This window comes from Lynx canadensis, chromosome F1 (genome assembly GCF_007474595.2).
Source record: "Lynx canadensis isolate LIC74 chromosome F1, mLynCan4.pri.v2, whole genome shotgun sequence".
In the NCBI taxonomy this organism is placed as follows: Eukaryota; Metazoa; Chordata; class Mammalia; order Carnivora; family Felidae; genus Lynx; species Lynx canadensis.
Window position 1 is genome coordinate 15,471,331 of NC_044319.2, and position 20,681 is coordinate 15,492,011.

Below are 20,681 nucleotides of genomic sequence, written 5' to 3' on the forward strand. Positions count from 1 at the left end.
CTTTCCCCCATACTGTCCAAGAAAACATATATATGGAAATTATTTTCTTGTTATCTGATATATGCTATTTTAACTGGTCCAAAAGTAAAATATAGAGAATGCAGTAAAGTTAAGACATCTTGAATGTATTTTAACTTTGGTGTGAATTGAAATGCATCATAGAAGAATGATTTTAGAAAATATGCAGAGGAGGGGCACCTGGGTGGCTCAGTCAGTTAAGCGTCCAACTCTTGATTTCAGCTCAGGTCATGACCTCACTGTCTGTGAGATCAAGGTCCACATTGGGCTCTGTGCTGACAATGTGGAAACTGCCTGGGATTCTCTCTCTCCCTCTCTCTCTCTGCCCCTCTCTCTCATGCACACTTACTCTCTCTTTCTCAAAATAAATAAATAAACAATTTTTAATAATGCACTCACATCTTAGAAAATATTCACAGGAAAATAAATGCTCTTACCTCTAAGTATGGAAATGTGGAGTAAGTTGTTCCGAAAAAGTCCAAAAAGTATGGATGTGAAGCCACAAATTATCATTGATTCTCCTCTTATGATATCAGTATACATTTTGGAAATGCCTGGAAAAGGAAATATAAAATGTAATTTAATTTGGTACATGAAAATGATGCTCTTGCACAGGAAACACAAAAATAAAAGAGAAGGAATATGCTGACAGAAAGAAAACAGCCATGACTGGGATGGGTCTGTAAGGCAAACACCATTTTTAATTTCTCCATGTGCTTTTTTTTATATCTCCAATGACAAGGGAACATGACAATAGCATTCTCTGAAGTGTCCATGGCCTCAAACCATGCTTGAGTTTTAGAATGAGACAAAGTACTTCTCAGCGTGACACAATATTTAGCTTGAATAAACAGAAGTCATTCGACTCCACAAAAATCACATTTTAGAAATAAGTACAAAGGATGACCCAGCGATTCTACTTCTAGACATATACTCAAGAGAATTGAAAACCTACGTCCACACAATTTTACATGAATGTTCATAGCAGCATTATTTGTAATAGTCAATCAAATTATTCAGCCACAGAAAAGAAGGAAGTACTGATAGATACATGTTACAGCATGTATAAAACATTATAAAAAGGGAAAGAAGACAAACACAAGAAACACATATTGTATGGTTTGACTTGTATGAAATGTCCAGAATAGGCAAATCTATAGACAGAAAGTAGATTAGTGGTTGGTTGCCAGGGGCTTGGAATAGGGGAATTGGATGTGACTACTAATGGCCAGGAGATTTCTTTGATGGTGATAAAACTGCTCCAGGGGTGTCTGGGTACCTCAGTCAGTTAGGTGTCTGACTCTGGATTTCACTTCACAGTCATGAGATCACACCCAGTGTGGAGCCTGCTTAAGACCGTCTCTCTCTCTCTCTCTCTCTCTCTCTCCCTCGGCCCCTCTCCCCTGCTCGTGTGCTCTCTCTCAAAAAAAAAAAAAAATTCTAAAATTAGATGGTGATGATGGTTGTATAACTCTGTAAATATATTATAGATCACTGAAGTGTACACTTTAGAAGGATAAATTTTATGGTACATGGATTATATTTCAAAAAAGCTGTTTTTAAAAAATTTTAATTCAGTACAAAATCTTATTGGCACTTAGCATCCACAAGTAGTTAAGTTTAATGGAAAATATAATCAAATTAATTGCTTAGTGATACACAACTTATGAGTAGGGTGATAGTGACTGGTACTCGCCCAACCAGTATCCATCCTCTGTTCTTGGTAACAAAACTGGTTTTATCCAGGGTGGCACTGTGTTCAGCAAAATGACCATTTCCCCTCACATCCTGGGCTTCAAAGAGTAGCCACTGAGATATAAGTGGAAGTTACCAAGTTGGACTCTGGGGAAATTTCTTGGAGGGAGAAGTGACTTGGTTGAAAGAAGCATCTCTCTGTCCCTTCCCCTTTTCCTCTTCTCCTTGCCTGAAATGTGGGTGTGATGACTGGAACTTTAGCAGCCAACTTGTGACCCTGAGAGTAGAAGCCACACACAAAGAATGGAGGAGCAGAGAAATAAAACCCAAGGTAGATTGCTATCATTGTTGCTTTAAATATTATACTTTAAATAGATTTAAAAATAAGAAAAAAAGTCAGGGGCACCTGGGTGGCTCAGTCAGTTAAGCGGCCGACTTGGCTCAGGTCATGATCTACAGGTTCATGAGTTTGAGCCCCACACCAGGCTCTGTGCTGACAGCTCAGAGCCCGAAGCCTGCTTCGGATTCTGTGTCTCTCTCTCTCTCTCTCTCTGTCCCTGCCCCACTCATGCTCTGTCTCTCTCTGTCTCTCAAATAAATGAATAAACATTAGAAAAAAATTTTCTAATAAAAATAAAAATATGAAAAAAATATTTTCCCATATGTTTACCAATTACAGGGCTTTTCATTCCTTTATGTAGATCCAAATTTCTATTTGGTACCAGTTTCATTCTTCCTGACTTCCTTTATCATCTTTTAATAGTGAGGATCTGCTAATGATAAATTCTTTTAGTTTCAGTATGTTTAAGAAGGTGTTTTACCTTTGCTTTTCAAATATATTTCCACTGAGGATTCTAAGTTTTTATTTTAGTACTTTAAAAACGTTGTTCCACCATCTTCTCATTTGCATTGTTTCTGAAAAGAAGTCATTATTATTTTTGTTCCTCTGTATATAATGTGTCTCCCCTTCTGTCTGCCTTTAAGATATTTTTAGGAACTTGATTTTTATATGTCATAGTGTAGTTTTATGTTTCTTGGGTTCATGTAGGTTGAGCTTCTTGATTCAGAATTTTTCATCCATTATTTCTTCAAGTATTTTTTTGTTTCTCCCACTCTCTCTTCTCTTTTTTGGGGACTTGTGTATCAAACCACTTGAAGTTGTCCCACGGTTCACTAATGTTCTTTTCACTTATTTTCTCCATGTGCTTTGTTTTGGATAGTTTCTATTGCTGCCCCTTCAAGTTCACTAATACTTTCTTTTACAGTGTCTAATCTACTTCCATCCAGTGGAATTTTTGCCTTAGGTATTGTGTTTTTCATCTCTAGAAGTTTGATTTAGGTCTTTTTTTTATACCTACCAGTGGTATGCTGATAAACCACCTCTCCAAAATTAAAACAAAAACACCTGATTTGTAGCATTTGCCAATTCCATGTATAAATACTTCCATCATAGCCAATTTGAAGTTATTGATGGTTTAACAACTGGCTTGCAAAATTTGTGGTTATTTAACAATGGGCTCTCACAAGATGACAGGAGTAAGTTTTACCCCAGCCTTAATCCTTCCTCTAATTTTTTGAATCTACAGAATAGAGTTACAATAACTGCTTTAATGTTTGTATCTAGTAATTCTACCATCTGCCTCATTACTGCATCTGTTTCTACTTATTATTTTGTACTTTTTATGACTCATATTTTCCTGCTCCTTTGCATGCCTGCTAATTTTTTATTACACATGACAGAAGTGTATATTTTACCTTATTAGGTGCTGTATATTTTTGTATTCCTATAAATATTTTTTGTTCTAGAGCAGTTATTACTTGGAAATAGCTTAACCTTTTATAACTTGCTTTTAGGCTTTGCTACAGAGTACCAGAGCAGCCTTTAGTTTAAAGGAAAATTTCCCTGCTACTAAGGCCTCTACTTGATGTCCCATGAATTATGAAGTTTTTCCACTCTGGCTGTGACAAACATGAAAGGGGTTGTTTCCTCTGCTCCTTCAAGAGTTTTCCTTCCCCATATCCACAGGAATATATAAACAGAGAGACCCAGTGTCCCTGATGAGTTTGTGGAGCTGGCATAATCCCCAAATTTAAGAACATATGACACACAATAGTACATTATGCATCCTAATATAATTAAAAATTGATATAGAAAGGATTGCAAAGCTACATATTTTCTAAAAGCATCTGTTTAATATAATCCCATTGCATCAAATTCAAAATGATCACGGTGACACTTTTTTTAAAAATCCAAACAGAACTGGATCTGTTTAAAATTCTAATTTTTTTCTTTTGGTGTTTTTGAAACACATAATAATTAAATATATATAGCTGGGGTATTATTATTATTATATTATTATTATTATTATTATTATTATTTCTAGAACACTATACGTAGTTTGAAAGAAAGAAAATCTCTGCTTTCCAGTGTTTGATCTGAGGATATGAAACATCAGAATATTCAGATTCTATCCATCTTTCCCAAAGTCTCCTGAATGATAGGATATACAGGATTATACAGAATTTCTAATTACTCAGTGTCTGCCTGTGGATAAATGTATTCAGGCTGTTATTTCTGTTCTTCTTGCTTCATTATTGTAGCCAATAAAGAAAGCAAATGGCAAGATAAGTTATAATCCTCTCGTTGTTGGGGAACGAAGATATGACTGGCAGTTGACCTGCTGACTTGGAGGTGATTAGAGGCTCCTCAGCCCCTCCTCAGCAAGTGGAATGTGAGCTCCACTTGCCTTTCCTGCTCCCAGAGGCTGATCCAAGGACACGGCCTTGAGATAGTGATGGGTGTTCAGAACCCCCGCACAGCCTACATGACTGGACTCTGTTGAGGCCAATACATACATTTTAAGATGTGGAGTGCAGGGGCAGGGATGCTTTCATCTTGTTGCTACCCAAGACAAGCCTTGTATGTAATTTCTTCTGCTTATAAAAACCTACCAACCTGCCTCTTTCTTCAGTCTCTCCCTCCCCTCTGCATATGGGGGTCAGTTTCAAACTGCATCTGGGAAGCTCCCAAGAGGGTTGCTAACCAATATTCAGTTTACTACTTGTTGCTAGCTTTGACTGTGACAGAAGCCACAAAAAAATGCTGGCAAAACAGATTTAGAGATTATTAGCACATTTGATTTAGCTACTCATGAAATCCTTTTATCCTTCCCTCAAATTCAGGGACCCAACCTGGAACAAGTAAAATGCAAGGTCTGAAGTATGAAGCATTGAATTTGCCTTGTAGCTGTGTTTAATGGCAAAATACCACAAGAATTACTCCCTCATAATGTAGAACTTATACTCACTAATTCACTGAAAAATGTGAAAAAGGAAAGAATAAAACAAAAGCCACCTAACAGCTTCACAGCTCAGATACAACTTTAATGTTGAAGTCTTTTGTAAGCGTATAAACTTTTTACTCAATTGAGATCATACCAAAACTTTGTTTTATTCCTTTACAAGGTCCTATTTCAGATTTGCTTTTTGGGTTTTTAAAAAATATTTCATGTTTTTATTTAAATTTTAGTTAACATATAGTGTATATTAGTTTCAGGAGTAGAATTTAGCAATTCATCACTTATATATAACACCCAGCGTTCATCCCAACAAATGCCCTCCTTAATACCCATCCCCAGTTTGGCTCTTCCCCCCACCCACCTCCGCTCCAGCAACCCTCAGTTTGTTCTCTACGGTTAAGAGTCTCTTATGGGTTGCCTCCCTCTATGTTCTTTCCCCTATGTTCATCCATTTTGTTTCTTAAATTCCACATGAGTAAAATCACATGGTATTTGTCTTTCTCTGACTGACTTATTTCACCTAGCATAATACAGTCTAGCTCCATCCACATTGTTGCAAATGGAAAGATTCTTTCTGGTGGCTGAGTAATGTTCCATGATATCTATATCTTACATCTTTACCTAGTTGATGGACATTTGGGTTCTTTGCATAATTTGGCTATTGTTGATAATGCTGCTATAAACACAGGGTGCATGTGCCCTTTCAAATCAGTATTTTTATATCCTTTGGATAAATACCAAGTAATGGAATTGCTGCATTGTAGGGTGGTTCTATTTTTAACTTTTTGAGAAAACTCCATACTGTTTTCCAGAGTGGCTGCACCAATTTGCATTCCCACTAACAGGACAAAAATGTTCCCCTTTCTCTGCATCCTTTACAATATCTTTTGTGTCCTGTGTTGTAAATTTCCAGATTTGTTTCAAAGTACAAATTGTTTGAGCCCAATGCATTCTTTTCAAACAGGTAATGAACAGACAAGTTCCTTTTCACTTGCATGTGAATATCCACTACTTTTTCCAACAGGTCAGGCCACCCAGACTGTGCAGGATTTACAGTACCCAAGGGTATCACATCAAAAGAAGCACTATTTGCATTGTAGGAACTAGTTTTGTATATTACGATAATTTTAGGCATATGGCAGAAAATATTTGTCCTTAAAAAATTACTATGACAATTAGAAGTAAACTGTTTTGAAGAAAGAACCATTTATCTAATTCACATATATTGCCGGGGCGCCTGGGTGGCGCAGTCGGTTAAGCGTCCGACTTCAGCCAGGTCACGATCTCGCGGTCCGTGAGTTCGAGCCCCGCGTCAGGCTCTGGGCTGATGGCTCGGAGCCTGGAGCCTGCTTCCGATTCTGTGTCTCCCTCTCTCTCTGCCCCTCCCCCGTTCATGCTCTGTCTCTCTCTGTCCCAAAAATAAATAAACGTTGAAAAAAAAAAAAAATTTAAAAATTACTATGACAATTAGAAGTAAACTGTTTTGAAGAAAGAACCATTTATCTAATTCACATATATTGCCTATATGGTGACTCTGTCAAAACCATAAATAAGCAAGAGTGATATTTATTCCTCCCCCCCCAAAAAAATGAGTCAAATTTGTCTTATTAGGAAAAATTGTTATTGGATCCAAAACCCATGCACCACCTTGAGCATTAATGACATAAAGAAAATATTAACTAAGAGCCAAATACCCTCACTAGTTTTTCTTTTTAAAAAATAGAAGACTTTCGGGGCACCTGGGTAGCCCAGTTGATTAAGCATTTGACTCTTGATTTTGGTTCAGATCATGATCTCAAAGTTGTGAGATCGAACCCTGTGTCAGGCTACACACACAGCGTGGAGCCTGCTTGGTATTCTCTCTCTCCTTCTCTCTTCCTACCCCATTTGTGCGTGTGTGTGCTCTCTCTCGCAAAAAATAAAAATAAAAATAAATTTTAAAAATTAAAAAAAAAAAGAAATAGAAGACTTTCTATTATACTTCTTTTTTGGAAAAAAATTGAATATAGAAACTGCAGTAAATAATTAAAGTTTATAGTTTGTTATAGGCACTTATAGTCAAGAGTTTCAGAAAAGGGAGCAGGGAAAAAATGAGGTGAATAAAACAATTGGGAAATACAAATGGCTGAAAGAGAAAGACAAGTAAAGGAAAAATAGAAAAAAAGATTGTACTTAGAAAATAGAGAAAAGGAGCGCCTGGGTGGCTCAGTCGGTTAAGTGTCCAGCTTCGGCTCAGGTCATGATCTCAAGGTTCATGAGTTCAAGTCCAGCGTCGGGCTCTGTGCTGACAGCTTGGAGCCTGGAGCCTACTTTGAATTCTGTGTCCCCCTCTCTCTCTGGCCCTCCACTGCTCGTGCTCTGTCTCTCTCTCCCTCTCAAGAAAATAGAGAGAAAGAAAAGAGGACAGGATCAGACTCTTCGAGAAATATGACAATTTAGGGTATTCCCACCTTAAAAATCGATGTTCTCCCAATAGCAGGTGTAAATGGGTGTAAAATTGGGAATATCACTTATCGGATTGGTTGGAGGTTTCCAGTTCCAATCATAAGGCAATATATTTCCATTAAATATAACCAATACCTTAAAATTGGTTAGGAAAATATTTCTTCGTCAAAAACTGAAACCAGAGCACCTAACCATTTCATGTTTTTTACCGCTGTGTTAATAAAACATGACAACAGGGGGATATTTCCAAGTGAAATCATCTTTTACCAAATAAGAGGGGAAGTACTGAAGGTCCCCAAACCCTCTTGGGAATAAGCTATTACTTTTTTTTAAGTTTATTTATTTTGAGAGAGAGAGAGCATGCAAGCAGGAGAGGGTCAGGCTCCACACTGTCCATGCAGAACCCGATGCTGGGGCTCCATCTCACGATTCAGAAGGTCCTGAGCCAAAACGAAGAGTCAGATACTTAACCAAGTGAGCCACCCAGGTGCCCTAGGACTAAGCTATTATTGAACATGTTTGCCAAACTATGATCTTACTCATAGTAAGATCTTTTAAATAAACTACACACCCTTCCACTACCGGCTTACCATTAGCTGGTCCAAAAGGGAGGCAGTTCTAACAACAGACAGTAAGGCCTCAGAAGAGTTTCACTGGGGGTATGGCAGAGTTTCTACCTTGAGGGTTAGAATTCAGTGGAATGGAATAAGAATGCTAATTTTTATCACCTTCTAGAAAGGTTACTTTTCGTCTTGAAAAAAATCCTTTGAGATTACAATTGGTGTATTTATCCCAGATCTTGGATTGCCTTATTTGCATTGCATCTTTCAAGTCCATCAATGCCCCATCGCCAAGAAAAATAGCATAAATATCTACTTGCCAGATGCACAATTTGTGCAAAAAACAAAAACAAAACAAGATCTAAAGAAAAATAATTTATCCTCGTATCTTCAATGTAAATTGACAATAAATTTCATATTTAAAGATTTTTTTTAAATGTAAGAGAGAGAAATAAATCTGACATACCAATAGTTTTCAGTGAATTCACAGAAAAAATAGGATCTGTAATGCCAAGGGTCATGCTAAAGAGTAGGCAAGATTGCAAATCCCATGACTCTTCATTGAATTTCAGAACGACATATCCAATTACGATGAATGCCACAACAAAGCTTATTAATCCTGTTAGGAAGACCTGTGAAACCAATTCATAACACAGTATTAGATTTAACATTTAAAGATGGCATGACTACATTTACTTAGGTAAGAATCAGACCTTGGTTATGCATTTTGTACAGTTACTCTAAAAAATAACTTTGAAAGGTATTCAGGGTTACCTGCCTCAAAGAAACCATCCCTTCCAAACAAAAGAGATTCTATCTTACTGTTACAAGAACAATTCACTAATCTTTCTTGTTGTCATTCTGGTTTAATAGTTCCCAACATCAAAATGTTCTTAAAATGGAATGCAAATGTTTCCTGCTTCTGTGTAAAACATTTCCTGGTTTCCTTGGTGTTGATCTGCAGGGCTCCACGCAGAAAGAGAGGTAAAAACAAAGGGCAAAAACCACATGCCAACTGATTTGGCCCTCTTATTAAGGGCTTTCTAGAAGCCTCATTCAACAAACTTTTGTGCACATTTCATTAGCCACACTATTTTCTGAGGCTACATAGCTACCACCTGCTGAGAAACAGAATATTTCACACTGGGCCCACCACTATACCAAGCAAAATCTAGTAAGTTTCTGTTAATGAGAGAAAGAGAGAATGCATATCAGATGGGCAATTAGCAGTGTCTGCCTCAGAAATAGAAACAATGTAAAACTCTTAAACAAGAAGAAGGAATTAAAGAATAACGAAAACCGACTCAACCTGATTGAGAAGGCTGAAGGAGAAGCAAAGGTGAAGCATGGCAAATGCAAAGTACAAAACTACATGTGAGAAATAAACCCAAATCGATTTCTTTTGATTTTTTAACTTATTTTTAATTCACATGCAGTGAAATTCATTCTTTTGATGTGGAGTTATAGGTGTCTTGACAGATGCATGCAGTCATGTGACCATGACCACAATTAAGAAACAGAACAGATCCATCGCCTTAAAAAAAAAAAAAAAATTGTCCTTAGGCTCCTCCTTTGTACTTAATTTCTTTCCCTATCCCCAGTGCCTGGCAACAAATGATCTGTTCTCCAAACATACTCTTTTGGCTTTGCTAGAAGGAAAGTCTATGAATGGAATTATACAATAGGTAGCCTTTGGAGTCTGGTTTCCCTCTCTTGGCTAAGACATTTGAAATTCTATGTTGTGTCTATTAAAGCTCTGTTCCTTTTTCGTTGCTGGGTGGTATTCTATGGTAAGATGTATCACAATGTGCTCATTCATTCACTAGCTGAGGAACATTTGAGTTCTTTCTAGACTTTTCAGATTATGAAAAAGGCTGCTACAAAGATTCACACAGAGGTTTTAGTGTAAACATAAGCTTTCATTTCACTTCAGTAAATACACAGAAGTAGAATTACTGGGTCATATGGCAAGTGTATGTTTAACTCCGTAAGAAACTCCCAAACCGTTCTCCAAAGCGGCTGTACCATTTTGCATTTTCATGCATTCTCACCAGCACTTGCTATTATCAGGCTTGTTATTGTTTCTGCTGTTGCCATTCTAATAGGTATGTAGTGGTACCTCACTGTGGTTTTAATTTGTATTTCTCCAATGGCTTAACAGTGTGGAACATATTTCCAAACACTGTTTTCCATCCAATCTTCCTTGGTGCCTCAAATCTGTTAAAATATTTTGCCCTTCTAAATCTATTTTTAATCACAATAAATATTAAGCTAGTTTTTAATTTTTTTAAATATTTATTATTGAGAGAGAGAGACAGAGACAGAGTGCAAGTGGGGGAGGGGCAGAGAAAGTGGGAGACACAGAATCCAAAGCAGGCTCTAGGCTCTGAAGCTGGACACCAGCTTGAACCCACAAACTTTGAGATCATGACCTGAGCCAAGGTCAGACACCAACTGACTGAGTCACCCGGGTGCCTGGTAAAACAGCAGAGATTCTCAACATGGATAAAATAACAAAATCTAAGTATATATTATCAAAAAAAATCTAGACATAAGGACATCAAAATCTTATAAGTGGAAGAATGGGAAAATTATATCAGGAAAATACTAAGCAAAAGAAAGCTGGTATAACTACAGTAATACCAGATGAAATTGATGTAAGGCAAAGAGCATTATTTAGGATAAAAGGGTAGCTAAATAACGGGAAAAAATTAACTAGGAAAATAATAATACTTGTAGGCACTTAATAACAGAGTTTCTACTTACATAAAGTAAAAACCAGCAGAATTGCAAGCAGAAATTGATAAATCCATAGTTATAATGGAAGCTTGTTATATTAAATTGAAAAACAACACTGGCAAAGATATAGAAACCAGACTTCATAATAAACAAAATAATCTACTGAACTAATTTAGACCCCTGCACTCAACAATGGGAGAATGTATATTCTTGTAAAGCAAAGAACATTTTGGAAAAGTGAGGTACTAGGCCACAAAGCACATCTCCACAAACCACAAGAGTTGATATACAAAACACACTCTCTAGTCATAATGTGATAAAAGAAATAACGATAAAAGACCATATTTGGAAATTTTAAAATAACTTCTAAGTAATTAATGGGTTAAAAACAAATAATCCAATTAAAAATGGGCAGAGGACCTGAATAGATTTTTTTCCAAAGAAGACACATTGATGGCTTATAACAGACACATGAAAAGACAACATAACAAGTCACCAGGGAAATGCAGATCAAAACGAAAATAAGCTATCACCTCACACCTGTCAGAATGGCAAGTATCAAAAAGGCAAGAAATGGATAAGTGTTCACAAGGATGTAGAGAAGAGGGAACCCTCTTGTGCTGTTGGTAGGAATGGAAACTGGTGCAGCCACTGTAGAAAACAGTATGGAGATTCCTCAAAAAACTAAAACTAGAAGTACCATAAGATCCAGTAATCCCACTTCTAGGTATTTATCAAAAGAAAATAAAACACTAATTCAAAAAGATATATGCATCCCTCCTTACTGCAGCATTATTTATAAGAGCCAAGATATGCAAGCAACCTAAATGTCCATCGATAGATAAGTTGGATAAAGAAGATGTGGCATTTATATAGAGACACAGCCATAAAGCAATGAAATCTTGCCATTTGCAACAACATGGATGCACCTATTACACTAAGTGAAATTAGTCAGAAAAAGACAAATACCATATGATTTCATTTATGTGTGGAATCTAAAAAACAAAGTAAATAAATAAACAAAAACCAGAAATAGACTCAATAACACAGAGAACAAACAGAGGATTACCAGAGGGCTGGAGGATGTGGGCAAAGTAGCCGAAGGGGCCAAAGAGGTACAAACTTTCAGTTATAAAATAAGTAAGTGACAGGGATAAAAGTACAGCATAAGGAAGATAGTCATTAATATTGTAATAACTTTGTAGAATGACAGATGGTAACTACACTCATCATGGTGAGCATTTCATATGTATGTGATTGTTCACTCACTGTGATATACTGAAATTAATATAATATTGTATGTCAACTACACTTCAATAACAAATAAATAAACAAACAAGTAAAATTCTTCCACACATGAAGGAAAAAAAAAATCAACAGGTCAAAGAAAAAAGTATAGTAAAAATTTTAGATAGGTTTGGGATGATAATGAAAACACTAAAAATCAAAACACGTGGGTGAAGCTAAAAGAGTAGTCATAGAAAAATTTTAAACCTTAGATGTACAAAATACAAAAAAAAAAGAAACCTAAAAATCAATCAACTAATGTCTGCCTCAAGATGTTAGAAAAAGTACAGAATAAAACCAAACAAAATAAAATATTCTTTGAAAGAAAAAATAAACTCGTCTGGAAGCATGATTAAGAAGAAAGAGAAAGCCACAAATAAAACAATTTTAGCAGTGAAAACAGGCAAATCTACAGATATAGTGGAGGTGAAGAATTCAAGTTCTGCCATTTATCAGCCTTGTTTGTGACCTCTAAGCCACGATTTGTTGATACATAAAATGGAAATATTTACTCAGTGCCTTATCACACTGGTCACTCAGCAAATACAGATTCCTTCTCCCTTCTCTTCAATTCCCTTTACTTAGTGGTTCCACAGAAGAAGGAGGGTAGAACTAAAAATGTGAGATTTGTGAATTATTAATCTTCTTTATAGACAAAACATATTTTCTGCTAACATAAACAAGACTGACCATAATTTGTTTTAAGATGTGTTCTTACCTGCCAAAGCATATTCTTGAGTATATAAAAGTCCACATCCAAAGCAGCCATAAATATAATTATAGGTGAAAAATAACAATAAAGTGAAAAGCTTGGTGTTTTCAGAAGAGGGTAGACAATTTCATGCACCTAAACTAACAAAGATAAATATGAAATTAGCTGGCTGCCATTTTTAGGTATTAGAAATTGGAATTAGGTAATTTGAGGTATTAGAAATTGATGCTATATCAATCAATGTAAGTTTTAGTATATTCCAATATGCAACTAATGAGAGATTATCTACAAGGTCAGTTTTGAGGGTCTTGTAGGTTTCACGATCTGTCCAGATGAGTTATATGTACAGTCCACTGTTCATCAGAGAATTGTGTGAGTTTGGGCTACACAAACACTGCTTGTGGTAAGTACTGTAATCTGTGTTTTCAAAAGTGATACCCCTGCCACTAGTGATCCCTGAGAGCATTTTAGATGTTCACAAGTATTTTTTATTTGACTGTTAGATGTTTATTCTAATTGGCGTTAAGACAGAAAAGAGAACCTTGCACAGTACTTGTGATTTCACAAACATTTGCTTAGGATTTTAAAGTCCTTCGGTGAGGGACACCTGGGTGGTTCATTTGGTCAAGCATCTGACTCTTGATCTCACAGTTCATGAGACTGAGCCCTGCATTGGGCTCTGTGCAGAGCCTGCTTGGGATTCTCTCTCTCCCTCTCTCTCTGTCCCTCCCCGACTCATTCGCACTCTCTCACTCTCACTCTCTCTCAAAAGTAAACATTAAAAAAGAAATGCTCGGGGCTCCTGGGTGGCTCATTCGGTTAAGTGTCTGACTTCGGCTCAGGTCATGATCTCGCAGTTTGTGAGTTCAGGCCCCACAATGGGCTCTATGCTGACAGTTCAAAGCCTGGAGACTGCTTCAGATTCTGTGTCTCCCTCTTTCTCTGCCCCACTAGTGCTCTGTGTGTGTCTCTCTCAAAAATAAATAAACATTTAAAAAAAAATAAAAAGAAATGCTCTTGCCTTAAAAAAAAAATAAAGTCCTTTAGTGAGTCAAGTAGAGAAAAATAATACATAGATAATAGCACATATTGTGAATATAAGGCATAAATCATGAAGGTTGTACACAGATGAATGGAAGAGATAGCAACAATGATTGAAAAGCTGGAAATATTCCCTTCTAAAAAGTTTTTGGCTCAACTAATAGTTTAATCTCCATTACTTAACCTCTCTGTGCCTCAGTTTCCTCATCTGTAAAATGGGATACAGTACCTACTTCCACTGGGTTTCTGTGAAGACCAATGAATTAACTCAAGAATTGAGGATAAGTTGAGCACAGCATAACACATAGAGAAGTTGAATCACTACGTTGTACACCTGAAACTAAGGTAACATTGTGTGTCAACCATAAATTTTTTAAATTAAACAGCTCCGTATTTCACTGGAAAAAAAGAAATATTACTATTTCTTACTAATTCTACTATTTCTATAACTTATTACTAAGTTAATAAATTAATAAACACAAAGCACTTAAAAGAGACCCTGGCACATAGCAAACACTCAAAAGACGTTAGTAGTAATGGTGGTGTTTAGAAGAATAACAGGAGGTTTTTACAATCCTAGAGAGGTACAAACATCATCTCTATTTTTTAAAAATAAAAGAATGAGTGGAGCCAAATCGTTACTGATCACACTGCAATGCACTTGAAGTCAAGAGTTAATAAATAAAATTTTTCTTGTATCTGTATTATATACTACATGACACATTTTGCATTTAATCTGGCAGTCAGAAAAGAGTAACCATGCTTCATTATGACAGTAACAGCTGCCTTTTATAACTAGAGGCTCCACAGGTATTGAAGACTATTCCACAGATGAAACCAGTATACAGAGAGGGGAAGGAAACAGGAGTAAGGCTCCAAAGGCAGACGATGAAGAACCCAAGAATGCAGTCGAATTTTCCTTACTTCCATACTAGCATTTTATCTTCTGCTTCTCTAATATGTCTCTTATACTGTATGGTTTTTCATTTTCAAAATTTTTAATGGCAGATGAATTCTTTTCAGGAACTGTTCACATTTTTTTAAAATTCCATACATTCAGGGATAGCGTTGAGAGTGGACCTTGATTTTGGTTTCTGTTCTTTCACTTACTAATTTATTGTACATACATTACCTGAACAAAACTGTGAGCCAGTTGTCCTATCATAAATCCTGACACAGAAAGAATTATCAAAACAATGACTTCAGAATTCCTTAGACAGGTCTTCAAAAATCCTGAAGAAATACATGTATGTGTTATTTATACAAAATGTATAGTTTCAAAACAATTTAATATCCTCTTTCTCTAGGTACTTAATTTCAAACTTCCCGATTGTCAGGGTGCCTGGGTGGCTCAGTCGGTTGTGTCCAACTTTGGTTCGGGTCATGATCTTGCAGTTCATTAGTTCGAGCCCCACATCAGGCTCTGTGCTGACAGCTCAGAGCCTGCAGCCTGCTTCGAATTCATCTCCCTCTCTCTCTCTCTGCCCCTCCCTTGCTCATGCTGTGTGTGTGTGTGTGTGTGTATGTCTCAAAAATAAACACTAAAAAATTTTTTTAATAAATAAACTTCCTGAGTATCATATCGCTATGAATAAATAATTGATAGCTGTTACAAATGCTGTCTCTTTAAGACATACAAAATGAAGCATCTCTCACAGGTAAATTTGGAAAATACTGAAATTCCAGCAACCTCCCATTTGCCCACCCAGTGGCCCATTATGATCACTGTACAGGTATCTTATCTGTGGGTCTGATGATGAGAAATTATGAAAAGCCAAACTTCATATCAACCTATTACACCTTTTATTAGTACTCATCCTAAACTACAGCAATATATATTCTATAGTTTTCCTAAAAGCCAGAAATACTTTTAACTGAGCTCTAACTATGGAGAAAACTGGCTTCACCAGACAAGTAACAGAAGACATGTGTTATTCTCTGCCTACATGTATTATCTTGCCTTGAAGCTCTCTCCTCTGTCCAAGATTATTCAGTTCTTATCTCCAGAAGGAATATATAGACTATAATCCAATTAATTTATGCCTAGGGCAAGATTCTGGCATCCCATTCACTGCCTTCCAGCTACAGGTCATGCCAAGTTGGTAGATATTAATTGAATACTTCTTTTGCATAGGGCTAAAGAAATGTTTCTTGAACCATTTTTGTAATGCCCTTTATTGCTAGAGCACTTGTCCTTATGTAATCATCAAGGATCTGGAGCTGGTGAAATTCATGGTCACCAGCGCCTCTTAGTACGACAGGAGACCAATGTCATTAGTGTGTGTTTTAAAGATTCACCCCAGAAAAGGCAATTTTGCTCCCTGATATGATAGGTAAAATTGAAGAAGTTTTTATGAATGTTTGCTTCATTATTTCTTTATACTCTTCCTAATTCAAGAAAGGATTTTAAAACAGCTGACCTTTTTTCCCAAAGAAAAAAATGTTAAAGGGGACTAGACGCTTTTCTCCAATCACTAGTGTTGAATTGTGGAATAAAGTACCTGTGTTTTTTAATATGGTATTTTATCTGCATGAATATCATTAACCATACCTATCGAATTCTTTAAAAAATTTTATTTTAAGTTTATGTATTTTTAGAGAGGGAGAGAGCATGTGCATGTGTTGGGGAGGGGCAGAGAGAGAAGGAGAGAATCCCAAGCAGGCTCCGAACTGTCAGCGTGGAGGCTCAAAATCACGACCAGTGAGATCATGACCTGAGCTGAAATCAAGAAGCGGACACTTAAGGGACTGAGCCACCCAGGCGCCCCATACGTATTGAATTTTTAATTATCATTTAAGAGGCCTTTCCTTGTGAAGTCTCTCCTAATTGCCCACTAGGGTGTGGGGTGGATGGCATCCTCCCGGAAGTAAAATCACTTCAAAAGCCATGATAGAATGGACAGAAGTGATGACTTCAAGTATGCAAATTGTGAAACATGTGTGTGGGTCTTATTTGCCCCAGTCGTCGTCCCCTCATCCCAGATTTATTGGTCAGGTTAAGCCTGGCAGGCGGGCAGCATGAGGCTCTCCTCCACGTTACCAGAGATTCTGGACCACAACTTTACAGTTAAACTAACCACATTGTATTGTAATTATTGTTTGCCTGTCTCCCCCATGAGGGGACTATTTCCGCTTCTGCCTACCATTCTGCTGTGCTCAGCAAATGTCACCAAAGGAAGGGACACAGTATAGATGCTACTTATAATTAAAGGAAACTAGACTGTCAGCATTCACTCACATCTTACAATTTCATTGGACTTCTTCTTTATGGAAGTTGTGATCACTTTCTCCACTAAGAAAGGTTCAGAGGGCAGAGGAAAGATGAGATCTAGAAATTACTTCTTACCTCCCAGGACAATCGTGAAACACACAAGCATTGTGAAATGCCCATTTACAATAGTGTAGCCAGCTGTCTTGCCGCAGAGTAATTCTGTCCTGCTGCTGTTATCTTCTCTTTGCACCCAGAAGAAAGAGTTCATTTTTGACACTGCTTTTTCAGTCCTAACTTGATGAATTCAGATGTGAGTTACTACTTTCACTACCACAGACTAACCTGTTACAAGATGCAAAAAGAAGAAAATGAGACTTGCCAAGTTCCAGCACATCCACATTCTTCCTAAGATTGTACCACACTCAGGTCTCAGCACATTTCTTCTTGCCACAGGGCACACATTGATACTGTCTGTTCTACCTCTTGCTCCAAGAATGTTTCAAATTTTTAATGTTTATTTATTTTTGAGAGAAAGAGACAGAGCGTGAGCGGGGGAGGGGCAGAGAGCAAGGGAGACACAGAATCTGAAGCAGGCTCCAGGCTCTGAGCTGTCAGCACAGAGCCCGACGCGGGGTTCAAACTCCCAAACCAACCACGAGATCATGACCTGAGCTGAAGTCGGACGCTTCACCAACTGAGCCACCCAGGCACCCCATCCAAGAACGTTTTATAGGAACACTAACAGCAGTGTGTTTCTTCCTCACACTTCTACACATGCATGGAGGCGTGACTCCATTGATTTCTGCACTTAACCATCATATGATCTAGTGATGTATTTGCCTTCCACATTGGACAGTGAGTTTCTCAAGGGCCAGGGCTGAATATTATTTTTCTTACACACAGTACAAGGCACATAATAGGCTCTCTATAATATTTGATGAACCGAACTTTTTGAGGGGGAGCTCTTCCTCCATGGGTATACATCATTCTGGAATTCCCCTTTACTATTTCAATCCCACATCCCCTTTTTCCTCTCTTGGGCCCTTCCAAATCCAAAATGGTTTCCCATTTTGGGAGGTCAATGTTGAGTCACACCGATAAGGTGGGGCAGGGGAGGAGGGTAAATAACCTAAAAACAAAGGAAAAGACTAAATTTGAGGTTTTATCGTATGGTGCCTTTAAGTGAATTAGAAAAAGTCCCCCTTCCTGATGACAGGGCACATGGTTTGTGCAGGGATTTCAGCCTCAGTACCTACCCTCAGCTGGCGCCCTTGTGTAGAACATAGCCTGCACAAATCTATTTCGTGGTCCTGAGAAGGACTCATTCTGTTTTATTTTTCCTTGCAGTTAACCTTAACCTGAAAATTCCTAGAGGTTCCTGAAGTATCCCCAATAATATTTAGAGTTAATCTTTGGTTCTTTGTTTTGCACTTGTCTATAAGCCATATTCTGATGTGAAGCAGAAATGAGATTCAAAGTGCTGCATCTTCAAATCACTTCACATGTCCCTCAAATAACCCTCCACATCCCTGGCATTCTCACATCCTGCTATCCCCACCTGTCATTACAGCACCGCTCTCAAATCAAGTTCTTCTCCAAGCTACCAAGACCAGAGATACCATCTTTCAAGACTAAGCTGGTTCAGAGTGGAAATCAAGATGAAGGCTCTTGAAAATCACAAAGAACGAACGACGCTCAGCTCTGCGTCTGTTTGCCAAGGACAGTACTGCCAACTGATATCACACTGAAAGCCATTTCCATACCTAATTCCCATTGGTTGCTTGCCAACTTACTTTCATTCTGATTGGCTACATATATCATCCCCCACTCCCAATCCAGAAGCAGCTAAGTGATCCAGTTCCAGAGAAGCTTGCATTTCTTAATGCTCAAGCTGTGTCTATACCCACAACTGTTTTAACTGATTTTCTTTGCCTGCCATGGTCATACACCATGTAGACAGAGCCTCTTCCTACATGTTTTTAAATATATATTCTTGTTTTTCTTTCTCCAGCCCTAATCCTCTTTAACACTGCCTGGTCTCCCTTTTGATTTTTTCATTTATCCTTTTCCATTTTCTCTTTTTCTACCTATCCTTCCTTTTCAATGGGAATTTCTCACTTTTGGTACTTAATTTGAAGAAACAATATTACTCTTCATAGGAGGACAAATGTATCCCAAATTATGCGATGCCAAGCTTAATAGATTTTTGCCTCAAATATAACCACTAAAAACAAATACAGTATAAATTTAAACAAATAAACATTATTCATCAATTTGTAGTTTATTTCCAAGGAAGTTACTTGTGACAATGAAATTCTACTCTCTCATTCCTTTGTCATTCCAATCTAATCCTCTCCCCCAGGGCATCATGGATACCGCCACAGCAGTGAGATTACTAAATTTGTCATCCATTTTCTCCATCACTACGTATCAAAGAAGCTTTGACAAATGAAAGTCTCAATTTCTACTTGAAACTTTAAAGAGTTTTACTCAACAGTTCTATGTCTGGCCCTGATTGCAGCAACCACCATTGGTTGCTGCCCATAAACCATTCTCCAAAATATTTGTATTTTGTTGTTGACTGGTATGGTTCTTTTAAACCACTCAGCCCATAAATTCCAAGGACCATGTTTTTTTGTTTGTTTTTTTTTAAATTGTCTTATCACAGGGTCTGAGAGACCCATTCCTTTCTCTTTCCCATGCCCTTACTTAAGTCTCCTAGTTACCAAGTTTACTACCATTTCTCCCATTTTCATCTTTGTGTTATCTATACCACTTGTTGCCTTGAATTCTCTCAACTGCTTCACATAATTTTGAGTAACATCCTTCCACCTTCCATCTAGTTCCTATCCTGCTGTCCCCTCAGGCTCACTTGGGTCACCTAGACCCTACAGGTAAGTCTCATGAAGCTTTACATTTCAAAATTCAGTTTCTCCATGGTTTTTAGAAAAATCCTCATACCTCAAGAATACTTGGACAAAATTCATAGTTGGCTCTAGGTTACACATAGTTCCTCTAGTGATCGCACATAACTAAAATACAGAGATGATCAAATTCCTTTACATTACAATCTTTCCCATAGAGCTTTAAAGAAAAGCAATAATAGGGGCGCCTGGGTGGCTCGGTTGAGCGTCTGACTCTTGATTTCGGCTCAGGTCATGATCTCACGGCCATGAGATGGAGCCCGCACAAGGTGCTGCACTGACAGCACAGAGCCTGCTTGAGATTCTCTTTCTCCCTCTTTTTTTCTCCACCCCCCCCCCAGCCATGCTTGTGTACATGCACGTTCGCTTGGTCTCTTTCTCTGTAAAAATAATTTTTTTTAATTTAAAAAAGAATAAAAAAAGAAAAGCAATAATAAATCTGTGTGTCACCATTTTTGGCAGAGCCAGCTGAGTAGACTGTGACAGCTTTAGGAGTTGAGGGCTGAGGGGCTGCCCAGGATGTTCTCCCCCAACCCCATATTCTGATAATAGATTATATTATCAGAATCCTTTCTCTTTCCCATATTCTGATAATAGATTATAGTATCTGACTGAGACAAGGTTGGTTAGTCATAACCCTAATGCATCCCCCTAATACAATGATTGGTTCAGGGATGGTCATGGGACTCAGGACCATTTAGATGGTTCCTCAGCTTGGTATATATCACTGTCGAGACAGAGAGAGCTGTT

The 20,681-nt window shown here is 37.5% G+C and overlaps 1 protein-coding gene across 1 annotated transcript in view; it reads right to left on the reverse strand.

Annotated features, from left to right (window-relative positions):
• SLC9C2 (solute carrier family 9 member C2 (putative)) overlaps nucleotides 1-17,275 on the reverse strand; it is an 82,158-nt gene extending 64,883 nt beyond the window's left edge. Inside the window, exons 1-5 of the mRNA XM_030303107.1 lie at nucleotides 17,143-17,275; nucleotides 14,929-15,029; nucleotides 12,762-12,890; nucleotides 8,484-8,649; nucleotides 456-572 (exon numbers count right to left, since the gene is read on the reverse strand). Of these exons, the coding sequence (XP_030158967.1) occupies nucleotides 456-572; nucleotides 8,484-8,649; nucleotides 12,762-12,890; nucleotides 14,929-15,029; nucleotides 17,143-17,275 (646 nt within the window). The remainder of the gene's footprint in view (nucleotides 1-455; nucleotides 573-8,483; nucleotides 8,650-12,761; nucleotides 12,891-14,928; nucleotides 15,030-17,142) is intronic.
• Between the last annotated feature and the right edge of the window lie 3,406 nt (nucleotides 17,276-20,681).